Source organism: Protopterus annectens, chromosome 17.part0 (genome assembly GCF_019279795.1).
Source record: "Protopterus annectens isolate FY-2018-M chromosome 17.part0, PAN1.0, whole genome shotgun sequence".
Taxonomy (NCBI): Eukaryota; Metazoa; Chordata; order Ceratodontiformes; family Protopteridae; genus Protopterus; species Protopterus annectens.
This window is the reverse complement of record NC_056751.1, coordinates 693,778,718-693,805,799: the sequence shown is the minus strand read 5'-3', so window position 1 is coordinate 693,805,799 and position 27,082 is coordinate 693,778,718. Positions and strand designations below refer to the sequence as shown.

Genomic DNA, 27,082 nt, shown 5'->3' with positions numbered 1-27,082 from the left:
CCAAAATGGTAGGAGAGTTTTCCCAGTGCCCTGGCCAAATCACGATAGATGCCATCTTGGTTCTCCCCTGTAAAGAGGCCACTGACCTAGTAGAACTAACCTGATCAACAAAGGATAAATAATGCAGACAGTAATAATAATAACCAAGGGCAGAATAATATCAACAAAAAGCCGTATTTATATTCATATATATATATATGTGTGTATGTATATATATATATATATATATATATATATATATATATAGATAGATAGATAGATAGATATAGATATATATGGGTCTACTTCTAAATTGTGAACTTTCACAACTTCAAATTTCTTATGGTCTAGAAGACCGAAATTTTGAAACCTCTTGCATGAGGCCATGCCCCCTGGAACCCCCTACACCCCCTGCTAATTAAATATACCAACTCTGAGATCATACTACACCAAGGAAAATAAATAAATAAAGGTAAATATACCATTCTGTGTTGTACGGTGATCACCATTTAAATGGTTCAAAAAAAAAGTTGTAAAAGTTCAAAGTTTAGAAGTAGACCCATAAATAAACGTATATATATATATATATATATATATATATATATATATATATATATATATAGAGAGAGAGAGCTATAGATATAAAGATATAAATATATGCATACATGCATGCATAAACACATATCCACCCACACTCCCTTTTTCCCGTTTTGGCTCATGAGGTCAGGGTGACATAGCAACAGTGGCAATCACCTAAAACCAAAGTTCATACTCCTGGGTATTGTGTAATTAAAGTCACTCACCATAAGCTAGGAAATGCCTTTCACATGTCTGTGGGACTAACTGAATTTGTCCTGTTACCTCATGTTTTGCTGGGTGTTAGAGCTGCAGTTACATGTAAGCCACAATGGTCTTCTTTTCATATGTTATTTCTTATTCAACATTCACAGCACATGAGCTACAACATGATTTACCAGTATACTGACTTTTAAAGTGTTATATTTTCCTGTTTTTTTCAGTAATGTAAATATAGATATTGTTATTTCCAGGTGTACAAATTAAGTTAAGACAACACAGGGGACATTCTTGAAATAACAGTTACTGCACTTACAGTCAAATGTTTCTCTGAATAACTGCACGCATGAGTAGTGATAATCTACAATTTGTTTTGTTCTTTTCTTATATCACAGGAGGTAACTCCCATTCAAAACTGAGTGGATTTAAAGACATGGACTCTGAGTCAGTATCTAAGGGTAAGTTGAGGAATGCACTTCAAGTGACCGTTAGTATATTTGGCCATTGATGTAAAGAGATGGGGTTCCTTTGTCCTCATTAGGCGTTACTAGCCTTGGGCAGGTGGTTATTTTGCTAAACTGACTGTTGACCTTTACAGGTCATTATGCAAACAGAAAAGAATAAGGAATCAATTGTAAGGAAGTACTGCTTACCTCAAGTTTGAAAGATAATAAAAGTTTCAGCCACCATAATTTTTTTCGGTTTCATACCACATTTCTACTGCAGAAATGCTTACAATAATCATTCTATTGTGAGAAATGCATATACTTTTTTAACTGTTCATATTTCCCAAATGGAGGCATTCCAGGTTCAATACTGTATATCTTTTTCTGGTGCTACATTTTAATTGTTTCTTACATTTAAGGTATGATTTGCCTTTGTACATATGATTCAGTTTGTTTTCTTCTAACTGGCTTTAAACTACAACAAAAGTGGTAGAAGAAATTCATAAAGGTAATGTGATAATCCTCTCTCCTTATATTAGTTTCAGACATTTTATTGATATAGCTATCATGTTAATTTTTTAAAAATAGTTGGTTCACCAAAGATAAAATAATTTCACTTGACCATGTGTCCATGAGTGATGATTAGGTACCCATAAAACACCAATGTATCACTCAAAGATTATCAACCTACATTTCCACAATACTGACTACATTTTATAGCCTGTGTAAAGATCAGCCAAACTTTTCTCATCTTTGACAATATATAATGCACATATGTTAAAATGTTTTGCTTTTTTGTAAAAAATAAAAACTAAAAACATATTTTACTGAAAATCTTAACATATAAACATTCCAGGTTTATATTCCCAACTTTAAAATCAAACAGATGAAGAAATTACTAAATTGTATCAAACACATTATTGTCATCAGAAATATTTTACTTTTGAGTTTACAGAATGGGCTTACTGTACATCAGTACCTGACTGAAGAACGAGCGTTAATGTACATGTAATGCCTGCTGAAAAATGAGTCCGCTACTTCACGGCAGCATATTAAACCACCATGGAGCTTGGACTGAAAAAAAAAAACTAACAGAGGCCATTATTTTACGCTCACTAAGAAGTGCTTCTGCTGTTTAGTGACTATAAAATAAAAAATAAAGTAAAATAAAAAAATGTGTGTGTATATATTTATGTCTGTGTGTATGAGTGTATGCGTGTATGAGTGTGTGAGATCGGTTGAACTACTATTTTACACTCGCTAAGCAGCTCTTCTTCTGTTTAGCGAGTGTAAAATAAAAAGCGTGTGGGTGTGTGTCTGTGAGAGTGTATGCATGTATGAAAGTAACAGAGAGGATGATCAAAAATGGATGAATCAGAAAAAAGTGTGTATGTGTGTGTGTGTGTCTCTGTGTGTTTATGTTGCTGTCTGCATGTGTAAGTGAATGCATGCATGAAAGCAGAAGAGAGAGAGTGTGCATGTGTGTGAGTGTGTGTGTTTGTGTGTGTGTGTGTGTGTGTGTGTGTGTGTGTGTGTGTGTGTGTGTGTGAAACAGAGTGAGAGAGAGAAAGTGAAGAGTGAGAGCAATCGAGCAATCCCTAGCAACATCACATAAGAGCTTTGCGTACCTCTCAACCACAGACCTCTGCACAAGAAATCTGGACAGAATCACAAATAACGAGGAAACAAAGGGCTAAAAATAGGGATGGATTTTAAATATTGCTCTTATAAACTTAGAAAGTTGCTAGAATAACAGGGTTTTCATTAGAATGCATTCTTCTGATGCAGAGCTGTGTGTGTGTGTGTGTGTGTGTGTGTGTGTGTGTGTGTGTGTGTGTGTGTGTGTGTGTGCGTGTGTGAGCGAGCCAGATGACTACAACAGCAGCAGCAGTAAAGAGGTTTGCATACCTCTGCACCTTTCAACTGAAGAAATTTGGATAAAGCCTAAAATAAAGGGGGAACAAAGGCTCTGAAATAGAAACAGATTTTAATTATTGCTCTTATAAAGTTACAGAGTTGCTTAAGTAAAGAATTTATGTCAGCATGAATTTTTTCAAGGAAATAAAAGTCTGAAGCTCAAATGTATGTCATTATTTAGTCATTTCAATCTCCAATGACTGCCAATAAAATGATTTAGGAGTAAGGGACCAAAAATAAAGGAAATGCCTAGTTATTTTTTAAATGTTAAATTGGATGTGAAATACTTCCTCCAACAACATTAACATATACACTACAGCAAGTTTGAAACGTTAGGCAGCGGAACTATTTTGCATCAAAACTATACTAAAAAATACAGTAATAAAAATATATAGTAAGTAAAACACAACAAATTTACAGAGGTCATTCTCTAAGCACAATAATGCCCTCCGGGGTGTGTGTTAATGTGTTATTAACACCCTTCCAGGGGTGTAGAGGCCTTCCGCCTGTGGCGTTTGGCCTCATAACACCCATGGGCATGCATTAATTGCACATTAACACACACCCTGGAGGGCATTATTGCTTGCTTAGAACTGCTTTGATTAGATTTTTGTGTCTAAAACTCTACTGCCTAGAGCACAAAACATTCTGTACATAAGTCAGCTCTGTGAAACTACAAACTGTCTTTATCTTAATGTGCAGAAACTCAATGCAATAGAATTAAATGCAAGACATACGTTTTACTCAGTAATGATACTGGTATTATAATGCTATGACATTTGATATCACAGCATTTAATTTTATATATGTCCATTTGGTTAAAAACATTTTTGGTCACATTTCAATTGATTAAAGCATCCAAGTAAAAATGCTGCAAATTTTTTTTTTTTTTGTAGGGGGCAACCCCCCACCCTTTTGGTTGAATATAATCACACCACAGTTGCATATCTGTTGTACAAAAATAGAAACCATCATGCACAAGGAATCTCTGCTGATGCTGAATAACCAGTGATTATATATAGACAACCCTCATCATCAGGAAAATATGTTCATATATTTTCACATATTAATGCTTTCTTGTTACAAATTATGTATAGCTATAACACATTTGACTAAATGCACTTTTACCCAAATAGGCATTCACATAAATGGGCCTTCAACCATTTGGAGTCAGTCATCTGAGACTGAACTAAATGGCATTCAATCAAATGTTATGCAAACACACAAATAACTATCTGTCTATGACTGTCTCATCAAACAGTGAATGCTCCAAAGACTGAATACAAAAAGACAGATGTTTTTAGATCTTGAAAGATCACAACCCACAAAAAACACTCTACCTCCTGCTAATTATATATATTGACTCAGAGATCACAGAATGGGAGGAGGGCAAGTTCTCAGAAGCACCATGATCTTGTACGCAAAGCAGTCATCTAACTGCAAAACAAGGAAATAGAGTATTTTAATGTGTCCCCCTGCACTCCTCATACCCACTACTAATTATATACATCAACTCCAAGATCGAGCAGCAATGGAGAAGGAACTAATTCCCATTGTCGATATTTCAAGTTTTAGATATAATTCCCATTGTCGATATTTCAAGTTTTAGATATTTTGGTTTCCAGTCTTTTGAACTTTAGGTCTCATGACATAGACCCTATATGTATATCTATCTATGGATTTCCTTCACAAGTTGAAGTTTCAAATCTTCAAACTGGAATTGGTCGAGACCATAAGATCGAGGTTTTGAAACTTCAAACGTTTTGAATGGCGATTGCAGTACAACATGGGATGGGAAATTTACCATTTTCCTCATTGTAGTGTGATCTTGGAGTTGGTATATTTACTTAGCAGGGGGGGGGGCACAGGGGGCTTGCTCCCCTGCAAAAATGTAAAAAATTATTTGTTTTTATTTTTTTTAATACAATTTTGAAGTTTCAACATATTGATCTGGTCTCAGTCATCTGCAGTTTAAAGTTTTGGAACTTCGAGCTTGTAAAGTAGATCCCTATTTATATATCTACACACACACACACACACACACACACACACACACACACACACACACACACACACACACACACACACACACACATACACACACATATATATATATATCTACACACACACATGCACACACACACACACACACACATACACACACACACACATACACACACATATATATATATCTACACACACACACACACACACACACACACACACACACACACACACACACACACACACACACACACACACACACACACACACACACACACACACACACACACACACACACACATATATATATATATCTACACACACATGCACACACACACACACACACACACACACACACACACACACACACACACACACACACACACACATATATATATCTACACACACACACACACACACACACACACACACACATATATATATCTACACACACACACACACACACACACACACACACACACACACACACACACACACACACACACACATATATATATCTACACACACACACACACACACACACACACACATATATATATCTACACACACACACACACACACACACACACACACACACACACACACACACACACACACACACACACACACACACACACACATATATATATATCTACACACACACACACACACACACACACACACACACACACACACACACACACACACACACACACACGCGCGCACGTGCACACACATGTATATATATGGTTTACTTTCAAGTGTTTGACACTGCCTGTATGAAATAAGACAATGTCAACTAAATTATATCAGAGCCAACAATTGTGAGCACCCAATATACTGAACTACCGGACTTAGCCCAGTTCAGGACTCATTTTAGATTTTGTTTCTGGGTCTGGAGCAGTAAGGACTTTCCTAATTAGGTATTCTTTGTTACTTCAGGTATTCAACATTGTCAAATAGTTTAGTCAACATTTCTTGATTAAGCAGAGGCAATGCTGAATACATGATAATCACCCAAAACACATACATAAATATATATCTATACCTATATAGATAGATAGATAGATAGGTGTGTGAGTGTGTGTGTGTGTGTGTGTGTGTGTGTGTGTGTGTGTGTGTGTGTGTGTGTGTGTGCGTGTGTGTTCATTTTTTAAAACTAGTTGCTTCACCAAAGATAAAATATTTTTTTGATACAAGGTTCATGAATCATGATTAGGTACATGTTAAACTCCTCAGCTGCTGTATCAGTAAGACGTTATCTACCCATATTCACCAATGTAACCTGCCTCACACTTCTAGAAGTACTTCCTTCAGCTTGTTTGCAGATGATTTCCACAGACAATTTAGCAACCTTCCAAAATGTGCTACAAACATCCCCACAAATACTCCTCATCCCACCCACAAGATCATCTTCTGTTTTATTTCCAGCCAGTTTTCTCTAAATACATTATCCCTTCACTGGAAAAATATACATCTGGAAGGTCCCCGGGTATAGACAATCTACATCCATGGTTCATATCCCACTGCCATGGCTTCATTGTTGCACATCTAAAACACATTTTTAATCTTTGCCTTACCAACAACACCATGCCTAATATATGGAACTCTGCTATAATAAATTACTTCACAAACAAAAACAACCCACATTCCCATCACACTTTTGGCCTATTTCCATCCACCCAACCCTGTGCAAAGTTCTATTTTGCCCCCTTATATCCTGTGTATACATCAGCAAACTTCCATTTCGTTTTCCTTACCTTCTTCTTCTCCTCCTCTAAATAGATAACTTGGACCTCTAACACTCCAACCATTCCCCAACTATCATACAGCAAATTCTACACTCAGACTTCAGTCGGCTCAGTGAGTGAATTACTATTAAAAACCAAATCCTAAATTCATCCAAAAGTAAATCTATGCTTTATGGTGCAAAAACTCTGCAGATTGAAGAAAACTTTAACAATCTATTATCACAACTATCCCTTAGACCAGGTCACCTCTTTCGAGTATCATGGTCTGTGGTTAAACCCCTAATTCAACTTCCATCTACATCTTGGTAATACACATAAAAAATGATCCCTTACTTTTCCATACACAAAAATAATAAAGACTCCTTCTCTTATTCCAGGTTCCCTTCTCTATTAAAAATCTCTTTCAGTTAATGAAGTAGAATGTACCTGTCACCCATCAGGTCATGTCACTTACGTTTACTTTAACTCTTCCCCACTGTAACTCATCCACTAAGATCCCTTTCTCCTTTTCACATCACTAATTTATTTTACTCTAATTTCTCAATATTTTGAAACTTTTGTACATGTTGTAAATGAATATAATGGATTTATTATGTATCCAAAGCATAGCTCTCAACCTCTTAGCACAAAAAAATCTGGTCAAAGCCAAAAATAATGGGGGACAACATCCCAAAAATAGGGACACATTTTAAATATTTATCTTGTAAACTTAGAAAGTTGCTAGATTAAAACATCTTGTATTATCATAAATTTTCTGAAGGATGCAAAACCTAAAACTCAAAATTTCTGTTAATATTTAATGAATTCAGTCCTCACTGATTTGCCACAAAAGTCCAGAAAACCAAACATTTTATGAGGAACAGACCAAAAATATAAGGCAAAAAGGTGAATTTTGTGAAAATCTGACCAGTTGACAGGTATGATCATAAGCATTCTCTACAATTATATTATTTTACAGTCACTTATGAATTATTGCACTCTAGTCTATTTTGTATATCTGGTCAGATTTGACCTCTGGCAGAGACTGAAATTAATCAGAACTGATCTGTGCTCTATCATGGTAAACAAATTTAAGCTATAAATATGTGTGTGTGTGTGTGTGTGTGTGTGTGTGTGTGTGTGTGTGTGTGTGTGTGTGTGTGTGTGTATCTCTATCTGTGTTTGGAGCTACTTTTAAATCACAAATTACCACTAGACCAAACTACAAAATATCGAGACCGTAAAGCTGAAGATTCAATTTACTGAAACTTAAAAAGATCAAGTCACAGAATGTCAAGATGTATTAGTTAAATGGTATTTGGTGAAATACTACATTGTCCCTTTAAGATTTTATAGTAAGTATGTAAAAAAAACAATATAGCGGATGTTTTGTTGCGAGCTGCTGATGTTGCAGGAGAAGTTTTTGGAATTTTAAAGTTTGAAAATGAAAAACAAGTTCTAATGTTTGACAGGTATGTGTTTGGAAGAGAATGAAGCGTTAACTGGAAATAAATGTTGCTGTTTTAAGTTTGTTCATAATGGTAGATGCAGAAGTAGAGCTGGCACTGTATGTTTGGATAGTTTAAGCAGTTAAAGATGTTTGTTGCTAATAATAAAATAGGAGTTACATACTGTACTAGTAGTTTACACTTTTCCTCAATGTAGGGCAACCTCAGAGTTGGTATATTTAATTTGTGGAGGGTTTGGGGGATGCAACCCCCACATGGTGGGTGCAGGGGGGTACAGCCCCCATGTAAAAGCATGGAAAATTAAAATAATTGTATTTTTTTATCCTTAGAGTTTAGGAAGTCAACATTTGCTTTCTGGTTTTAAATGTTTTGGGACGTGATATTGTAAAGTTTTAGAAATTGTTTTTAATTAAGTGACTCGATCTTGTCAAGTTTCAGTAAACTGAATATTCAACTTTATGATCTTAATATTTTGTAGTTTGGTCTAGTGGTAATTCGTGATGTAAAAGTAGATACATGTATGTATATATATATATATATATATATATATATATATATATATATATAAATATATATATATATATATATATATATATAAAATGGTAATATCATTATTGGTCAAAGGTACAAATGAGTTACGCATAAATGAGATAAAAAAGTGCTAATGCACAAATGTGTAACATACAAAATGAGCAAATCACAAAATATTGACAACTTTTCTTTCATTATCAGTCAAACCCATCTACAAAATCCATGTAATGCATCATCTGAATAGTGATATTGAAAGTGTTTTTTGTATGGTAATGTGTAAGGCTGGGGTTACAGTTAGCATATATGATTAAAAGTGGGCACGGGGGCTTTGTCTTATGTGGTAACCATAGCCCTAAACATACTTCTGTCCCAACACCAACCCTATACCTTACCTTTTTTATTTATTTTACATTTGGTTACCAGGAAAGTCCAACTGGACACAAGTCCTTTTTCAGCAGAGGCCTGGTGAGAAAAGCTTCACACTTAACATGTATAATAGTGTCCATGTACACAGAAGTATAACTTATACAGATTACATGAAATAAACCTAGAATGGAAACAGAAAAAAACATACATCAAATAGTGCTAACATGCATTATACAGCTTGCATTAAGTAAAATTAGGGTATTGACAGAATAATAAAAACAATTACATCAAATTAAGCTAGGATGCCATCATCGTTTTATTGCCAGGGGGAACAGATGTTAACAGAAGATGGGAGTTAGACTAGTCTAGGGAGTCACAGTTCCAGATCCAGTTAGTTTGGAAATGTTTTTAGAGACCCTTAAACAGGGCCAGAATATATCCAGTTGGACTAGCCCGGTCAACAAATGTAAAATGAAAAAAAATAAAATATTAGTGGGCAGAGTGTTCCATTTTTGGCTATAAAGTTTGAATATAGAAAGGCTCCTGCGGAATTGCTGGCTTTAGTGATTTTAAGTAGAGGTTTATTGTTAGAGTGTAGAACTCTAGTACTTATATCTGTATTAGAAACAGTATTTAGAACACATCTAGAGCCTATTTACTGCATTTCCTGTGTTACACTTAATTTAAAATAATTTTTTTCTCTTAAAATTGCATTTTACCTGACTTTGGCCTAGCACTCAAGTGTAGGGTCATTTATTGCACTGTTGTGAATATTTTGCTACTTGTGTATCTCTGCTACCTTTAAACTAAAACAAAAAAAAAAACAAAAAAATGTTGCTTTTTTCCCACTTTCTGAAATTTAAGAAAGTTCAGTTACAGATTTGCTGTTCTGAACTGTTTGTAAGTTTCTTGGTGGCCAGTGCTTGCTTGGGCTAAAGGGAAGTCTCTGTGTTCACCAGTGGCAGTGGTTAACACTGAGCAGCCTGCCTGTCCCTGTAGGAGTGGTTACTGCCTAGAAGCTGTAGTTTTATTGGCCATTTTGGGTCAATTCTAAACTCCTTGATCTCTCTCTCTTAAAACCCTGCTGCCTTGTGGTTTTGGCATCTTTCCAGGCTTGTTAGTTGTTGCTGAAGCACCTACCAAGGGGAGAAAGCGCTGAGAGAAGAAAGGAGCCACTTTTGAGATTTTAAGTATTTTCTTCTGATTTTTTGTTTAGAATTACTGCTTTGCTGCCTACTTTTCGGCGTTTTCCGGCTTGCTAAAGTTTATATCTGCATTAGAAACAGTATTTAGAACACATCTAGAGCCTGTTTACTGCATTTCCTGTGTTGCACTTAATTTAAAATCGTTTTTTTCTCTTAAAATTGCATTTTACCTGACTTTGGCCTGGCACTCAAGTCTGGGGTCATTTATTGCACTGTTGTGAATATTTTGCTACTTGTGTATCTCTGCTATATTTAAACTAAAACAAAAAAAGAAAAAAAAAAACAAAAAAGTCTTACTCTTTTCCCACTTTCTGAAATTTAAGAAAGTTCAGTTACAGATTTGCTGTTCTGAACTGTTTGTAAGTTTCTTGGAGGCCAGTGCTTGCTTGGGCTAAAGGGAAGTCTCTGTGTTCACCAGTGGCAGTGGTTAACAGTGAACAGCCTGCCTGTCCCTGTAGGAGTGGTTACTGCATAGAAGCTGTAATTTTATTAGCCATTTTGGGTCAATTCTAAATTCCTTGATTTCTCGCTCTTAAAACCCTGCTACTCTCTTTTTGCGCGGTGTTGCGCACAGAGCAGCGTCGGGCAGCGCCGCTTAAACAGGTTTAAACTATTCCCGGCTCCACAAAGTCTGCTCTTCACTTTTTCCCTTAGAACTGCTCTAAATCTCTAATTAAGCACTCTATTCTCATTCTAAAGCCCTGCACTTGCTCGTATAAGTAATCTCATAGGTAAACACAAACTAAAGCACTACATCCTCTTATACTCCTTCTAAGCACTTGCTCCCTATTGGTTCTTTCTGATCAGTCAATAAGTAGTTCCCTATATTATTCAGGCATGTCCAAAGGTCAGTTTTGAGTTTACTCTCCAGTCCAGCTGGTGAATCTGGGAATCTTGAGGCAATGTTACAACTGCCTTATGTATACAGACCACCCTCTCCTCCTCCCAACAAGCTCAAATATATGTGAGAGATGCAACTATATAGCCAAACTGGAGGCTAAGCTCTCTCAACCCAGTACTGGCACAGCCTGTCAGGAGGAGAGGGTAACCACACACACCACAAATCCAGTCTCACATAGACCTATCGCATCAGCAAACCAAACACATAAACACACAAAAACATACTCGGAGGCTCTAAATAAAAATCTGCCCAGGCAGCAGAGACCTCCAAAGCAGACATCCAAGCAACACCTACCACAAAACAATATCCACTTAGCACATAGCTCACAAAGTCAGTGTGCCACACAGTCACAGCCCTTAAGGCTAAACAACACACCTAATACACTTGTAATAGGTGACTCTATTTTCAGACACACAGACGTCCCACTCACCAGGCTGAACAAGGAGAAGGTCACTGTAAGCTGCCTGTTGGGTGCCAGGATCTGCCACATAACACAAGCACTCAGGTCACTCCAAAGCAAGTACAAGTATGACTCCGTCATTGTCCATGCTGGTGTGAATGACCTGAGATGTACCTCCCTGGACTACATGAAAAAAGATGTACAGGAGCTCTTTGATCATGTAGCCCAGGCCGGTATGACCCTGACCTTGAGTAGCATCTTACCCTCACCAAGAATGATGCCACAGTATAAAGACAAAATGATCAGTTTTAACAATTGGCTAAAGTATTGGTGTCATTCAAAGGGGATCCAGTGTCTGTCAGCCTGGGATGACATGCTCGACAAGCCACGGTGCTTTGCTAGGGATGGCTTGCACCTGTCACCCCTGGGTTTGCGAATACTGCCAAAGGCTCTTGCCTCCCCCATAGTGCCTTTTTAGGCAAGGCTCAAAAGACAAACCCACCCCCATAGACAACACAAAGAAAAAAAAACTAAGAGTAATGCTGCTCAACGCCAGAAGTCTAAACCTCAAGATGCACGCACTCGAGACTCTCCTCAATGTGGAGAATATCGATATCTGTGCAGTAACAGAAACCTGGTTCAAGGCTTCCAAGAGCACCCCAGCACTAACAGGCTATACTTCATACCATGCTTTCCAGCCCCAAAACTCAGACCGAACCACAAAAGGAGGGGGAGTATCCATATTTATCAAAGATACCCACACCTCCAGGTTAGTGGCACTGCACGAAGCATCAGAGACCATCCATGTGCAACTTACAGTGGGCAAAACTGCCTTTCAGTTTGTAGCCTGCTACAGACCACCCTCCCAAACACAGGAACCTCACTCGGCTTTCCTGAGAACACTGGAGAATATGAAGGTCTCTCCAAACACTATTATATTGGGTGACTTCAACTACCCAAACATCGATTGGGAAAACTACTCAAGCCCAAACACCCTCGCCAACGGTTCCTAGAATTTATAAACTCAAATTCTATGGAACAACTGGTCACCACTCCCACAAGAGGGGAAAACATACTGGATCTGGTCATCACCAACATGGGGTCTCTATGTTCCACACCAGAGGTATACCCCTCATTGGTAAGATCAGACCATAAACAAATCTCACTGGACATCCATATTCCATCCTCACCCCTAGCCAAGGAAACCACAGTGAAGAACTTCTCAAAAGCAAACCTCACACTTCTCAAAACTGAGGTGGAATCCTTCAAAGCCCCCGAGCCAGTGGAAAATATGGCCCAAAATGCAGAATCCTTTACAAAAGCATTCTATGGACACCTACAGGAATGCATGGAGCATGCTATCCCAAATAAAACCAAGACTCACTCCTCCAAAGGCAGGAGACCTGTCTGGTGGACCCCGGACATAAATAAGCTATACAACAGAAGGAGAAAGCTACTACATGACAGAGCAAAATCCCAAAAAGGGAAGGTGCCACTGATCAGTACTAGCAAGAAACTACGATCCCTCATAAAATCATCTAAGGCCAGCTTCGAAAGAAAAATTGCACAAGACACTAAAGATAATCACAAGGCCTTCTTTAGTTATGTCAGAAACCTGGGAGGCAACTCCCAGATATGCTCTGAGTAAGTGCAAAATGACAAAAAATACATTGAACCCACAGACATTGCCAACATCCTGGCAGAAAGGTTCAGTGCAAACTTCTCCCCCCACTTCCCCCCCAAAAGAGCAAATGTCTGATTCCAACAGAGTGTAGCCTTCCTGAGATCACAGATGCACAGGTGAGAGCTGCCCTCTCCAAAGCAAAATACACAGCATCAATGGGACCAGACAGTATCCTGGGCTGCGTCTTACACGAGCTCCAAGAAGAACTAAACCCTCATATAAAGTCACTGTTCAATCTCAGCCTTACTACAGGATATGTACCCAAGGAATGGCGTATAGCAACAGTGGTCCCACTCCACAAAGGTGGTGCCACAACAGACCCCGGTAACTATCGCCCTATAAGCCTGACTAGCCTGGTCTGCAAAGCTATGGAGCGTATCATCATGGAAATCATAAACAAAGACATTGGGAACCTCCAGACACTGGATCCTACCCAATTCAGCTTCATTAAGGGCAGATCTCGCCTCGTGAACCTGGTCAACTTCTTTGAAACAGTTACCAAAGCCATAAATGAAGGGAAGGTAGTCCATGCAACCTACCTGGACCTCGCAAAGGCCTTCGACACAATACCCCACTTGAGCATCATAAATAAGCTCACCTGCTTAAATATCAACCCCTATGTCATAAGATGGGTTGCAAACTGGCTCAGGGATAGAACCCACATGGGCAGAATAGCAGGCGCCATGTCAGACTCTAAACCAGTTACAAGTGGTGTCCCACAAGGCTCAATCCTGGGACCTCTCTTGTTCGGTATATATTTCTCTGAGATACAGGCTAACATGGGTGGACTATGGCTGACCAAGTTCACAGATGACTGCAAACTGGGTGCTGTAATCGACTCTCCGGCTGACACAAGCACCCTCCAAAAGGGTCTCACAGAGACGGATAACTGGTGCCAGAGCCATGGCCTAAAGCTAAATGCCAAAAAATGCATAGTCATCCCCTTTGGAAAAAACAAAGTGCCCACAAATTACCACATAGGTGGTAATCCATTAAGTACGGAAGAAGTAATTAGGGACCCAAGTAGACAGCAATCTCTCCTTTGACAATCACGTTGCCAAAGTGGTTAGAAAGACCTTCTATATAGCCCACCTTATCATGAAAGGGTTCACATCTAGATCAAGAGAGGTCATTGTGCCCCTCTACTCATCACTTATCAGGCCCATAATTGAGTACAATGCCCCATTTGGGATGTACCTTACCTGACACCTTCAGCAACTGGAAAGACCCCAAAAGTATCTCACCAAGAGGATCAAGGGGCTCAAACAGATGCCCTATGCAGTTCGGCTAAAGAAACTCCAACACTACTCAGTTGCGTACCGCCTACTCAGAGGCGATCTGTGTCTGACGTATAAAGCCATGTCCAACCCAGAATTAATGGACATGCTTCACCTCAGGAAATCCAACTCCCTTAGAGCTACACGCTCCAGGGACTTGAACCTCAGCACAGAAATAAATAGGACATGCTGGAGGGACAGATTCATATCCCAGAGGCTCCCCTCACTCTTGAACAAAATCCCAATCCATGTTAGGCAGAGCCCCTCACTGACCCTCTTCAAAAGAAATCTTGACGAGTGGATGGGAGATCATAAGTTTACCCCTGGGATCTTTTCTGTGTCCCTGCTTGACAGAGGTACAGTAAACTAACCTTAAAAGGGCTACCTTATGTGACCTACTATACAGAGGCACAGTCAACTAATCTAAAAGGGTGGTGAAAGCCAAACACACTCTGGCTAGGCTTATAAATGCCCTAGGGCAGATAGCCTAGTATCAACCTATGAACCTATGAACCTATGAAGTAAGGATGTATTAGGTTTTGTAATGCAGGGGTTTTATCTGAGAAGTAGAGAATCTTATGTGTTAGTATAAGCTGGTTATAAAGGAGAAGACCTTATAAGGATAAAGACCTTACCAAAAGATTTTTCCTCAACAATACCACTTTACAATACAAAAGGATACAGAACACACACACCCATTAAATCTCTCCCTTTACTTAAACCGACCTTTAACCCTAACCCACAAATACGTACACATTCACACTAACTGCTACAACAAGATTTTGCACATTTCCAAAAGCACAACTGCTTCTTTCAAAGAATTCATTTTCCCACACACTTCTACTTACCTGCATTATATAAAACTTAAATTCATCCAAATGTGATTAACACAAATGAGCGCTCACAGAGTTGCATAGTCACTCATTTTTATACCCACACAAATGAGTTATCAACCATTTTGAATAAACTCTTTCTCTCTCTCTCTCTGTATATATATATATATATATATATATATATATATATATATGTATGTATGTATATGTACACATATATATATATATATATATATATATATATATATATATATATATATATATATACATATTTATATTTATATTGTCACTGAGTATTAGCAGACAACCTCAAAAAGTGCAGACCATTTTTTGAAACAACAAAAATATTGGTTAGAAGGATCAGTACATACAAAACAGTTTCATTCCCTTCCACTGCAAGCTGTCCTCACAAAGTTTTTAAAATAGCCCACAGTATACCAAATGCTGGCACATACGGGTGGAGATTCCACCTTGCCAAGAAACTGATTAAATTCTTTTAACAGCTTTCATTTCAATGCTAATCTAGTTGAAGTATAGCAAACACCAACATAATCACATACTCATAGTTTTCTCCAAGAGTGATTATCCATGGTAGACCTCTATGTATTACAGTGCTATATTTATGTTATTACACTCTAAGCTATGCGCTATTCCTTCACTATGAATCATATCCTTTACCTTTTCTCTTTTATCATTTTTATTTGAATGTACATGTATTTTGTTCCTTATTGATTTATGGTCTGACTATGTGACTGATTAAATGCATTGCAGTCTTTGTCACTTTGTGTGTTAAATTCTGATGTAGATTATAGAAAACACACCTAGTGACTACAGTCTTATTATCCCTGCTATTGCATCATCAGAATGCAGTATTACATGACTCCAAATCAGAAGTACTTGACATCTTCACATGATGCAGGAAATACAAACAAAAGTTTATTAACCTTAATAATTGCAGAGAAAATAAAGCAAAAAAAAAAAAAAAAAAAACAGGACAAATAGTAGCAACTCACAGAGGGTAAATACTCCGATGCCCACCAGCAGTCCAACAATTAAAATAAACAATTTCACAGGGTAAAGGAGTAACACAGAGCTGAAAGTCACAATAAACATCCACCGTAGTTTAAAAACAGTTTATTCCATTCCAGAAAAACAGGTAAGCGCTTCCACATTAAAGAACAGTAGATCTACACTAAACACGGAGCTTCTCGTGTTTAATGCAGAGCATTCAACAGAAGTAGCTCCGTGTTTAGTGATTTTTGATTAGCCTGTATACCGGCATACAGGCCAATCAAAAATCGCTAAACGCAGAGCTACTTCTGTTTAATGTGGAACAGAAGAAGCTCCATGTTTAGCGATTTTTGATTGGCCTGTATGCCAGGTATACGGGCCAATCAAAAAAAAAAAACAAACAGAGCGGAGGCTGGCCGGGATTTAAACCGGCAGGGCGGGACTCGGTATCAGGCTGCTGATCTCGGGACAGTCCTGCCCAAATAGGGATGTCTGGCAACCCTGGCTTCATCAGACCATAAAAAAGAATCAAAACAGCATACATTTATACCTAAAACAGCAGGAAATCAGTACTTAATTAATTCTTAAAGAGACATCCAAGCAGATGATACCACACTTCATAAAAATAACGTGTATTTATAACATAGACACATTTTATTGCATTTGTTTACTGGGAAAGTCCACTGGGCCTAAAAGAGCCCATTTTCAGTGGAGGCCCGGGGAGGAAAGATCCAACAAGATACAGAAAAAATATAAACATTGATTAGTACAGAAGCAGAAACAGTGTTACAGATAGTAACAGAGTAACATATACAGAATATATACATAAAAGCAGGAATCTAGTTTGTTTGATTACAGTAATATATGCAGAAAATATACATTAAAGCAGAATTCAATGAATTCAATCAGAGTGGTATAAACAGAGATATATTAATCAGTATTATTGTACCAGTATCAACAAGTGAAGATAAAAATAAAAAATAAATATGGAGAGAGTATCATCAGTCACTAGTAGCAAAAGACATAGGAGTTTAGTAATCATATAAGGAGAGTGCAGAGGTTAGGTTATAGAGCAGGAACATAGCCAGGAAGAGTTGAGATGATTTTTCAGCATTGGTTTGAAGGTGGTGGTGCTGCCTGTGTTTCTTATAGAAGGTGGAAGTGAGTTCCATAGTTTGGCGACCGTGAAGGAATGGAGGAGTTGACCAGCAGGTAAGGTGGGCTTATCTACTTTTAGAAGTAGATGATTTTCAGATCTTAGATGCCTGCTGGAATGGTATTTGGCTAGTAGATTTGAGAGAGCAAGACAGTCTGTGGATCTGTAGATTATTTTGTGCACAGTAATTAGTTGGGTGAATGAGAGATGGTGGGGGAGTTCCAGCCACCCTAATTGTTTCAGTGACTTACGTATAAATACACACATAAAAACATATACATATCTATTAACAAATCATAAAATAAAAAAAAAAAAAAACTATCAAGTCCTTAGCCGCCTGGATTTCAAAATAGGTTTAAGGGGCACCTTATCATTAAGCCCAGGGTACTGGTCAGCCCTGAGTCTAATTATCCATCTAGTTTCCTGTTGCATTCCTAATGTCACCTCCCCATGGATTAGGATTAACCACCTCAATAACCATAAACTTGAAACTGTGTGTCTCATCAGTATCTACAATATGCTTAGAAAGTGCATTGACTGTGGACCTAATCCTTATCTGATAGAGGTGTTCCCGGATCCTGTCCCTAAGCTTCCTATCTGTCTTGCCCACATAAAACATGTGGCAGGACACACAGTATGCTAAATAGACCACGTGTTCTGTCATGCAGTTGGCAATCACTCAAAACCAAAACCTACGGTTCGTCAATGGATGCACAAAGGCACCACCAGTATCTATGAAGTCACAGGAACTACACTGATTACAGGGAGACATACCCACATCACCATGGTGTAAGGGTAACACAACAGCCTCTTCAAATTAGGTTTGTTCTTATATGCAAAATATGGAACTTCCCCAACAATCTCCATGATATCAGGGTCCACTTTCAAGACCTCCCAGTGTTTCCTGATAATATCCTTAACTGAACCCACATCTTCAGTGTAAAACAAGGGGATTCTAACAACATCCGGCCTAACTGAAACACTAGGCTCACCATTTCCTGTAACATCAGAAAAATATAGAGCAGCTGCACCCCTTCTAAGATCAGCTAGTCCATCCATTCCACCCTCAATCTCTCTTTCTCACTATAGGCTCTAGCACCAAACCTCTGTTGTAAATCATCCAACTCACTGCAAAAAAACAGTATCTGAAGGATTGTAATGAGACACCCTCATGGCCTGACCCCTGATCACATTGGCAAACCCATATCCAGGGTACATACTGTGTCTATGTAAAAGGGCATTGCAATGGCATGGCTTCCTATAAACTCCTGTATTCAATAACCCATTACCCAACCTCTCTACATACACATCCAAAAAGGAGATCCAGTGGCGAGAAAACTTGAAACTAAACTTCAGGTAATCAAAGGAACTATTAACCTGACCAAAGAAATGCACTAAGTCACCCTGACTGCCCTTCCAAACAAAAAACAAATCATCTACAAAACACCTATAAAAAATAACATCATTCAAAAAATCATCCAATTTAAACAGAAAATCCATTTCCCAAGCTGCTATAAAGAGATTTGGCATAGCTACTGGCACATGAAGTATCCATAGCTACGCCATCTCACTGTAAATAACACTGTGTACCAAAACTGAAAAAAATATTCTCTAAAACCACCTCTAAAAAGAAGCACGACAAATTAATTGAAGACCTAGTGTATTCAGTGCTCAACAATAAATATTCATGCACTTTCTCAACCCCTTTCCTATTGGGGATGATGGTGAAAAGGGACTGAACATCCATAGTAACCAATATATACTCAAGATCTATGGGTAGCTGTTTCATGGACGCATATAAATCCAGCAAAAATTGCTTCATATCCCTTAAAATATGTTCATTAGCATCCACTACTGGTCTCAACAATTTCTCGATGTACAATGAGAAAGGTTCAGTGGACCTCCCCCTACCTGAGACAATAGGTCTCATAGGTAGGGATGCACCATTCATATGGATCTTGGGCAGGCCCTGAATTATTGGTATAATAGGGTCCTCAACAGTAAGATATTTAAAATCTCTTCAGTTATGACATGGCTCTTATACAAATCCTCTAACATATACCCGATCCTTTGAACATGTAACCTTACGGACTCCAAATCAGTACGGCAGTAGAACCTCTCATTCCTCAATATAAGTCCCATAGATTCATTATGAAAGTCTGTCCATGATGACTATAGATCCACCCTTACCTGATGGTCTAATTATTATCTTGTAGGCAAGACAGATAGGAAGCTTAGGGACAGGATCCGGGAACACCTCTATCAGATAAGGATTAGGTCCACAGTCAATGCACTTTCTAAGCATATTGTAGATACTGATGAGACCCACAGTTTCAAGTTTATGGTTATTGAGGTGGTTTATCCTAATCCATGGAGTGGTGACATTAGGAATGTAACTGAGACCTGGGAAACTAGATGGATAATTAGACTCAGGGCTGACCAGTACCCTGGGTTTAATGATAAGGTGCCCCTTAAACCTATTTTGAAATCCAGGGGGCTAAGGACTTGATAGTCTTTTTTGTTTTTTATTTTGTTTATTTTATGATTTGTTTATAGATATGTAAATGTTTTTATATGTGTATTTATATGCATTTATGTTATAAATACGTGTTATTTTTATGAAGTATGTTTTCATCTGCTTTGATGTCTCTTTAAGAATTATTAAGTACTGATTTCCCACTGTTTTAGGTATAATGTATGCTGTTTTTATTGTTTTTATGGTCTGATGAAGCCCTACTGGGTGAAAGCGCTTACCTGTTTTTCTGGAATGGAATAAACTGTTTTTAAACTACAGTGGATGTATATTGTGACTTTCAGCTCTGTGTTACTCTGTTACCCTGTGGAATTGTTTCTTTAAAATAAGAAACATTTTAGAATCAGAAAAAAAAATTATATGACAAGAGCAAAATTACTTCAAAAAGGAATGGAAGGAAAGCACCTTACTCCTGATCTTTAAAACAACGAACACAAGTCCTGATAATATAACAGGAAACTTAAGAAACTGCATCAAAGACATGAGGTATACTAATTGGTAGTTATACATTCTCCCTAGACATGCAGCATGTGGAAAAAGGCCTGAGAATCTACTCTCATTTTCTACTTATGCATTAAACTGCATAGAAGGCAGCTGATGCATGAGATTATATGATTGGCCTACTGAAACCACTATTAAGCCTATTGCAATGGGCTATGTTCCTGATTACTAGAAAACAACCTTTGTCATGCTCCTACGTAAGGGAGGTCCAACCACTGACCTTGGAAACTATAACCCACTAGTCTTACCAGCCATATTTGTGTAACCCTGGAACATGGAAGTTATAAACTCACTACGTTTGAATAACCATGGAATGTATCATTTTGACATGATAAAGCTAGACATTAATAACCTTTTAACCCCCGCATTCATATCAATTTAGCTTTATCAATGGAGGCCATCATTTCTTAACCTTATAGAATTATTTGAAATGGTCACTCACAGCAGTTGATGCTGGTTATTCGGTGCACATGACATACTTGACACTGGGCAAGGCATTCCATAGTATTATCCTTGCAGGAAATGTTAGCAAAATAGTGAACATAAACTTCTATCCATATGTACTACAATTGTTGGGGTGTTTAGACCATCAAAGTCATGTGCTGATGACCTAAAGGAACTCATATATTTCTTGTAGGAAACACAGGAGGGGAATGATAGTGGCTGGGGACTTAAATGGACAAGAAACAGATTGGATTAAAATTGATTCTATGGCGTTAGTAAGGAAATTATTTACAATGCGTATTCAGGAACAGCAATTATTGCAGATTGTAAACAAACATACCAGAGAACAGAAAATACTGGACTTTGTATATATTCCTGAGGAAAAGACGTTACTTCACGTCAAGTTTTACCACTGTTAATGTGCAGTGATCATAGGATTATAAAGGGTAAATTGTTGTTAGACAATTGTGCCAAATTGAAATGTAAACCATTATATGTAAAATTAATTACAGACTACATGAAAACAAAGCAATCTCTGTGTAAAATTAATTGGAGTGATGCATTCAGAGAAAAGAAAATGCAGAAAGAAGGTGGTAAGTTTTAAAAGGGACTTTGTTTGAATGCAAAAAAAAAAAGTTTGACATCAGGATTTAGACACACAACAAGGTCAGAAGGGTATTTTTTTTCCATTGGAACAAGATACTTAATTAAGATGCGAGATAAAAAATACAAGTATTGGAAATGATGTTGAACTATAACTAACTGAAATAAATAAAATGGACAGACAAATATAATGTGAGACAAGATCAGGAAAAATATAAAGAAAATGTATATAAAGATAATGAACATAATAAGGAACCAGTTTACAGATGCATAAAATGTGATAGGAGTAAAAACATGCAAACCAATAAACCGTGTGTAGATTTTAAAATATATTCTCAAACACAACATATACATATGTTTACAAAATGTTATATGAAACAGTTTGGCTTCACAAAGGATGTGATACATTATGCTAGCAACAGCTAAGTAACCTCACCTGAAATTAAATTAGATTATATTGAAAAAGAACTATGCAAACTGAACTCAAAACACAGGGAAGAGAATGAATTAGTAATAATGATCTGAGAACACCTTCTCATGAACTTACAGTAATATTATATCTGTTATTCGCTAGGTCATTTAGATTGGAGGAGATTCCTCAAGACTGGAAACATGCACTTGTTAAACCTACGTTTAAGGAGAAGGAAATAGGACAAACCCTGAGTCATACAGACCCCATACGTTTACTTTCTTTTTGTGGAGAAATAATGGATAAGGTTATTTTGGGTAAATTATTGTCAGAATTGGAAAGACTGGCACATGAAACTCTATATCAGAATGCATATGTTGAAAACAGATTTATATCTACCTGTAACGTAATGTTCTACGATAATATAATAACACCGATAAATGAAACAATGTACTGTGATGATATGAATATAGGCATAATTTCAGCTTCTGATAGAGTTGAATACAAAACCCTTATCAATAAATTAGAACAACTAAGTATTAATGTAATATTGATACAATGGATTGCTGTATGGCTAACCAACAGGACATGACAAGTATCATACAGCATTTGGACAGGTGAAATTCTAGGAAACAGTAAGGGTTTCCCAAAGGTATCTGTACTTGGCCCATACTTGTTTAAGCTGTTTATTTCAGGTCTATCTTTCTTATCTGAGGTGTTGTCTAATTTGTATGTAGATGACTTAAAAATGGAAAACGGATTACATCTGTTACAGACAGGGCATGCCTGAAAAAGGAACTTGACTAAATTGATCATATGGGCAGGGGAGAATAATATGTTGATAAATACATCAAAAACTAAGCATATGAGATTTGGGAAACATAAACTGAAAGGTGAATATATAGTACAGCACACAGTGATTGAAACTGTAGATTCATTTAATGACCTGGGTATATGGGTATATTCAGCTTTGAGTTTTTTCTGATTATATCAGCTAATTGGTTAATGATAGTACAACCACTATAGGCTATATAAAAAGATTTATAAAGTCTTGGAAATCAGAAATTATTGTTTGTAAGTTATAGCAGACACACATTTGGAATAATAATATAGAAACCATATAAAAAAACAAACAAGAATAAATTGGAATGGGTAGAGCAGAAATATACCAAGGACATCCATGGATGTGAACATTTAAATCATTATGAAACATTAAAACATGTGAACTTTTGCAGTACTTCATACAGATATTTAGGTGAAGACCCTATTCAGGTAAATAGGAGATTTAGAAACAACTACCTCTGGGAATGTTTGGGGTTATCGAAAAGTAGTAGAGAGTCATCAGACAAGCTGTGGAGAAATTATGTGTGTGTGTAAGTGAATGGATGACTGTGTTTGTGTGTGAATTCGGGTAAAGGTTGGGTGTTGGATCATTTGAATGTCTGTGTGCATCAGTAGATATCTGTGACTGTGTATATGTATGTGTACGAATGCCTATATGTGTGTGGGGGGAGTGAATGAGGGAGCTCGTGTGCCAATGTAATGTAGACACATCAATGGCAATTACCATTGAAAAGTGCTATTTAGCACTGGTGGTAATTATGCATGATTTAGAGATATATAAATTAGCTGAAGTCATCCTCATAGTGGCTAAATATATCTCTGAATTTTATTCTATGGGATCATGTATTCAGTACTTTGCAGCTGTAACAGCTTACATGAGCGTAAGGGATCTTTTTATATCCCAGTTTGTCTTCAAAAGTGAAAATATCTTACAGTAATTTCTAATAGTAACTTTGAACTGATTATAACTCATAATTCATTTTAGTTATAAAATCTGAATTGATAGAAATAACCACCAAATAATTTATTTATAATTTCAGTTAAAATATAATTTTAATTATGACAGCTAAATTAATAAAAGTAACTCTAAGATAATTTGTTTATAATTTCAGTTAGAATGTTTTTCAAATATGGACTTTTTTTATTTTTTTAACAAATGATTTATTTTAATACCATTAAATTTGTTTCAATATGATTACATTTCAAACTAGATATTTTTGAGAGTTGTAATGTATTCTCTGTCTGAAGTACTGATGCTGCATTATTTGTTAACATCAATAGTAAGTCATCAACAAACAAAGGGCATCAGAATCCTGTTCCTTTCTCCAGTCTGAAGCCTTTTTTATTACTGTTCCTAATATTTTTGTTACATATTAAATAGACTAAGTAATAAAGGAGAAAGGAAACCAGAGACATATATGCTGACTGACACATGCCTTAAAGATGTTAACTTTAAGTTTACACATTTCATAGGATTATAGTTAAGTAACAGATTAGTCGTGCCTGTGGGCCATTTTAAGTTTAGTCAATTTTCCTTTGAAAAGTGAGAATGAAACCTTGTATTTTGATTCTGTGAGGTAGGCATGTTAATCATCATATTAACTTACAGCCCCTTCAAAGATAAGAATCAAACCCTGTATCTTGTATCTTTAAGGTAGACATATAAACCCCTTATTTTGCATCTATACATTTCATTTAGAACAACTGGAAGAATTATATTCTCAGATGTAAAGATTTTAAATTCATTCCTTGGCACCTTGGTCCGGACAAGCTCTGCACTCACTGAGTTCTAGCTAAGGTCCAGCTTCCCCATAATGCTGGCACCTTGTCTCAAGGCTCAAGGGCAGAACCCTGTTAATGCCCTCTAGGAAACAACATGCCAGCCCTTGAAATAGTAGAAATATTGCTTACATGATGGTTTTTGGATGAAAACAAAGCAATGATTTTCTTTGAGTGAGTACTAGAAACAAAATTATAATGATGCTAGCAAAATATTTTAGAATAACCATGGCTATTCCTGAGTTTAGTCATTTATACACAAAGAGCATGTAGGTCTTCATGTGCATAAGTGTTCTTTGTTAGTTCCACAGTATTTATCCCAAATAAAGTGAATACTTTCAGTTTCAAGAACAATCTCAAACATACCCCCTAACAAACACACACACACACACACACACACACACACACACACACACACACACACACACACACACACACACACACACGTTTCAAATATCGAATGTGTCTTATGAACAGATGCAGGTCCATGTACTTTCTGATTTGTGTTTTACATTGGAAGCAGCAGGGCATTTTTTTCTAGAAATCCCAAAACGCACAGCAGAAATAATTGAGCTCATGTGTACTGAGTTACTTAGAATTTATTCCATTTTATCTTATGTCATAGGTGGAAGCAAGATCAGTTTAAAAATGGGCAGAGGTGAAGATGAAGATTCAGACTCTGATGAAGATATGTCATCACATGGGAAGATCGACATGAAGAAAGGCTCTAAAGGCAAGTAGGAACATGCACTACAAATGATCAGCTTTCCAGCAGAGTTATTTTGTAAAAACTTACAGAATAACAGAATAAAGGAATGGTTGAAATGAAGTAGTCATTTCCTTTGGATTGGAGGATGTTAAATATTTGTCATCAACATTTTTTTCTCATTTATGTGACATATGTCTACTAGAAGCATAATATCAATGGACAAATGACAGCAAGAAATGCATTTTTTAAAGTGTCATTTCCCAAAAGTTTGGTTTGTCTTTGACAGCACAGTCATTGTACTAGCTGATAAATGTTATGTTTTTAGTTTGATATAGGATTTTCTTTTTTTACATATGATCAAATTTATGTTTCTCTTACTTCTAGTTAGTACCAAAATCGAGACAACAGTGGTAAAAGAAACTCATAAAGGTATGAAGATAATTTAATGTGATATACAGCTTTCATGCTATTTTATAAACATTTGTTTCAATACATATGCAATGATTCGACTTTAAACAAGGTCCATAAGATTTATAATTTTTATAATTTAAAAAAAACAGCGGACAAAAAAAACAGTGCAGCACTTAGTTGATCATGACAAAAAACATAAAATATTGGCATATTTTTACACTACAGATTAGAAACAACTCATCTTTTAGCGTAACAATATCCAGCATTGCCATGATTTGTTGTGTGAAGTGATGAAGGCCACTGATGACATTTCCAGCTAGCTGATTTCATGTCTGCAACAAACTATGCAAATCTGTAGCCTATAAGGAATGGAGAACTGAGACATTATTGTGATAAAATATTTTATAAATATCATTGCAGGTGTCTTGTCAGCATTTGTTTGTGCAGGCCACATATTTTATTAAATATGATAAAGTTCATTTCTTTGTGTTATTCAATGATGGCTTGCAAGCATTTTCTGTACATACATTTTGAAAAAAGAGCCTTTCCTAGAGACAATATTAAAAGATAATTATTGGAAATGTCATTTTGCAGTGTCTCACAGCAGGCAGTTTGAGCTGTCAGTTGAGGTAGGTTCGATACTTACACACGATAATGGCCTGAATTCTTGGGTAAAATGGCCAACCATTCAAACTTTCTTCCTTCTTCTCTTCTTTATAAATTCCCTTCCTGTTGTACTTTTACCTTCTGTAGTTCAGAAATTTCTTCATCAACTCTGTTTAAAGACATAGGCACGGGATTAGGCAGTAAATACGTGTTGCTAGGTCCACCTGTAGCAACGAGACATTGAATACATTTCGGATACTAATAAAGAGGAACTAAGGCTTTCTCCTGTCTAGTCATCTCCAGTAACCCAGTAACAGCACAATGTATATATATATATATATATATATATATATATATATTTATATTTATATATATATATATAGATTCATAGGTTCATAGGTTGGTACTAGACTATCACCCTAGGGCCTTTACAAGCCTAGCCATAACAATTCTCTGGCTATTTCTTCCCACAGTATTTACTTCCCTAGACCCCTGTCTGGCAGGCGACTGACATGATCCCTGGGGTGAATTTCCTATCTC

At 36.9% G+C, this 27,082-nt stretch overlaps 1 protein-coding gene across 3 annotated transcripts in view; it reads left to right on the top strand.

Annotated features, from left to right (window-relative positions):
• The window catches only part of LOC122791664, a 384,215-nt gene that overhangs the window by 74,511 nt on the left and 282,622 nt on the right, over nt 1-27,082 (top strand). For all 3 annotated transcript variants that reach the window (XM_044059492.1, XM_044059493.1, XM_044059489.1), the window contains 3 exons: nt 1,170-1,232; nt 25,442-25,549; nt 25,910-25,954. In XM_044059492.1, the coding sequence (XP_043915427.1) occupies nt 1,170-1,232; nt 25,442-25,549; nt 25,910-25,954 (216 nt within the window). The remainder of the gene's footprint in view (nt 1-1,169; nt 1,233-25,441; nt 25,550-25,909; nt 25,955-27,082) is intronic.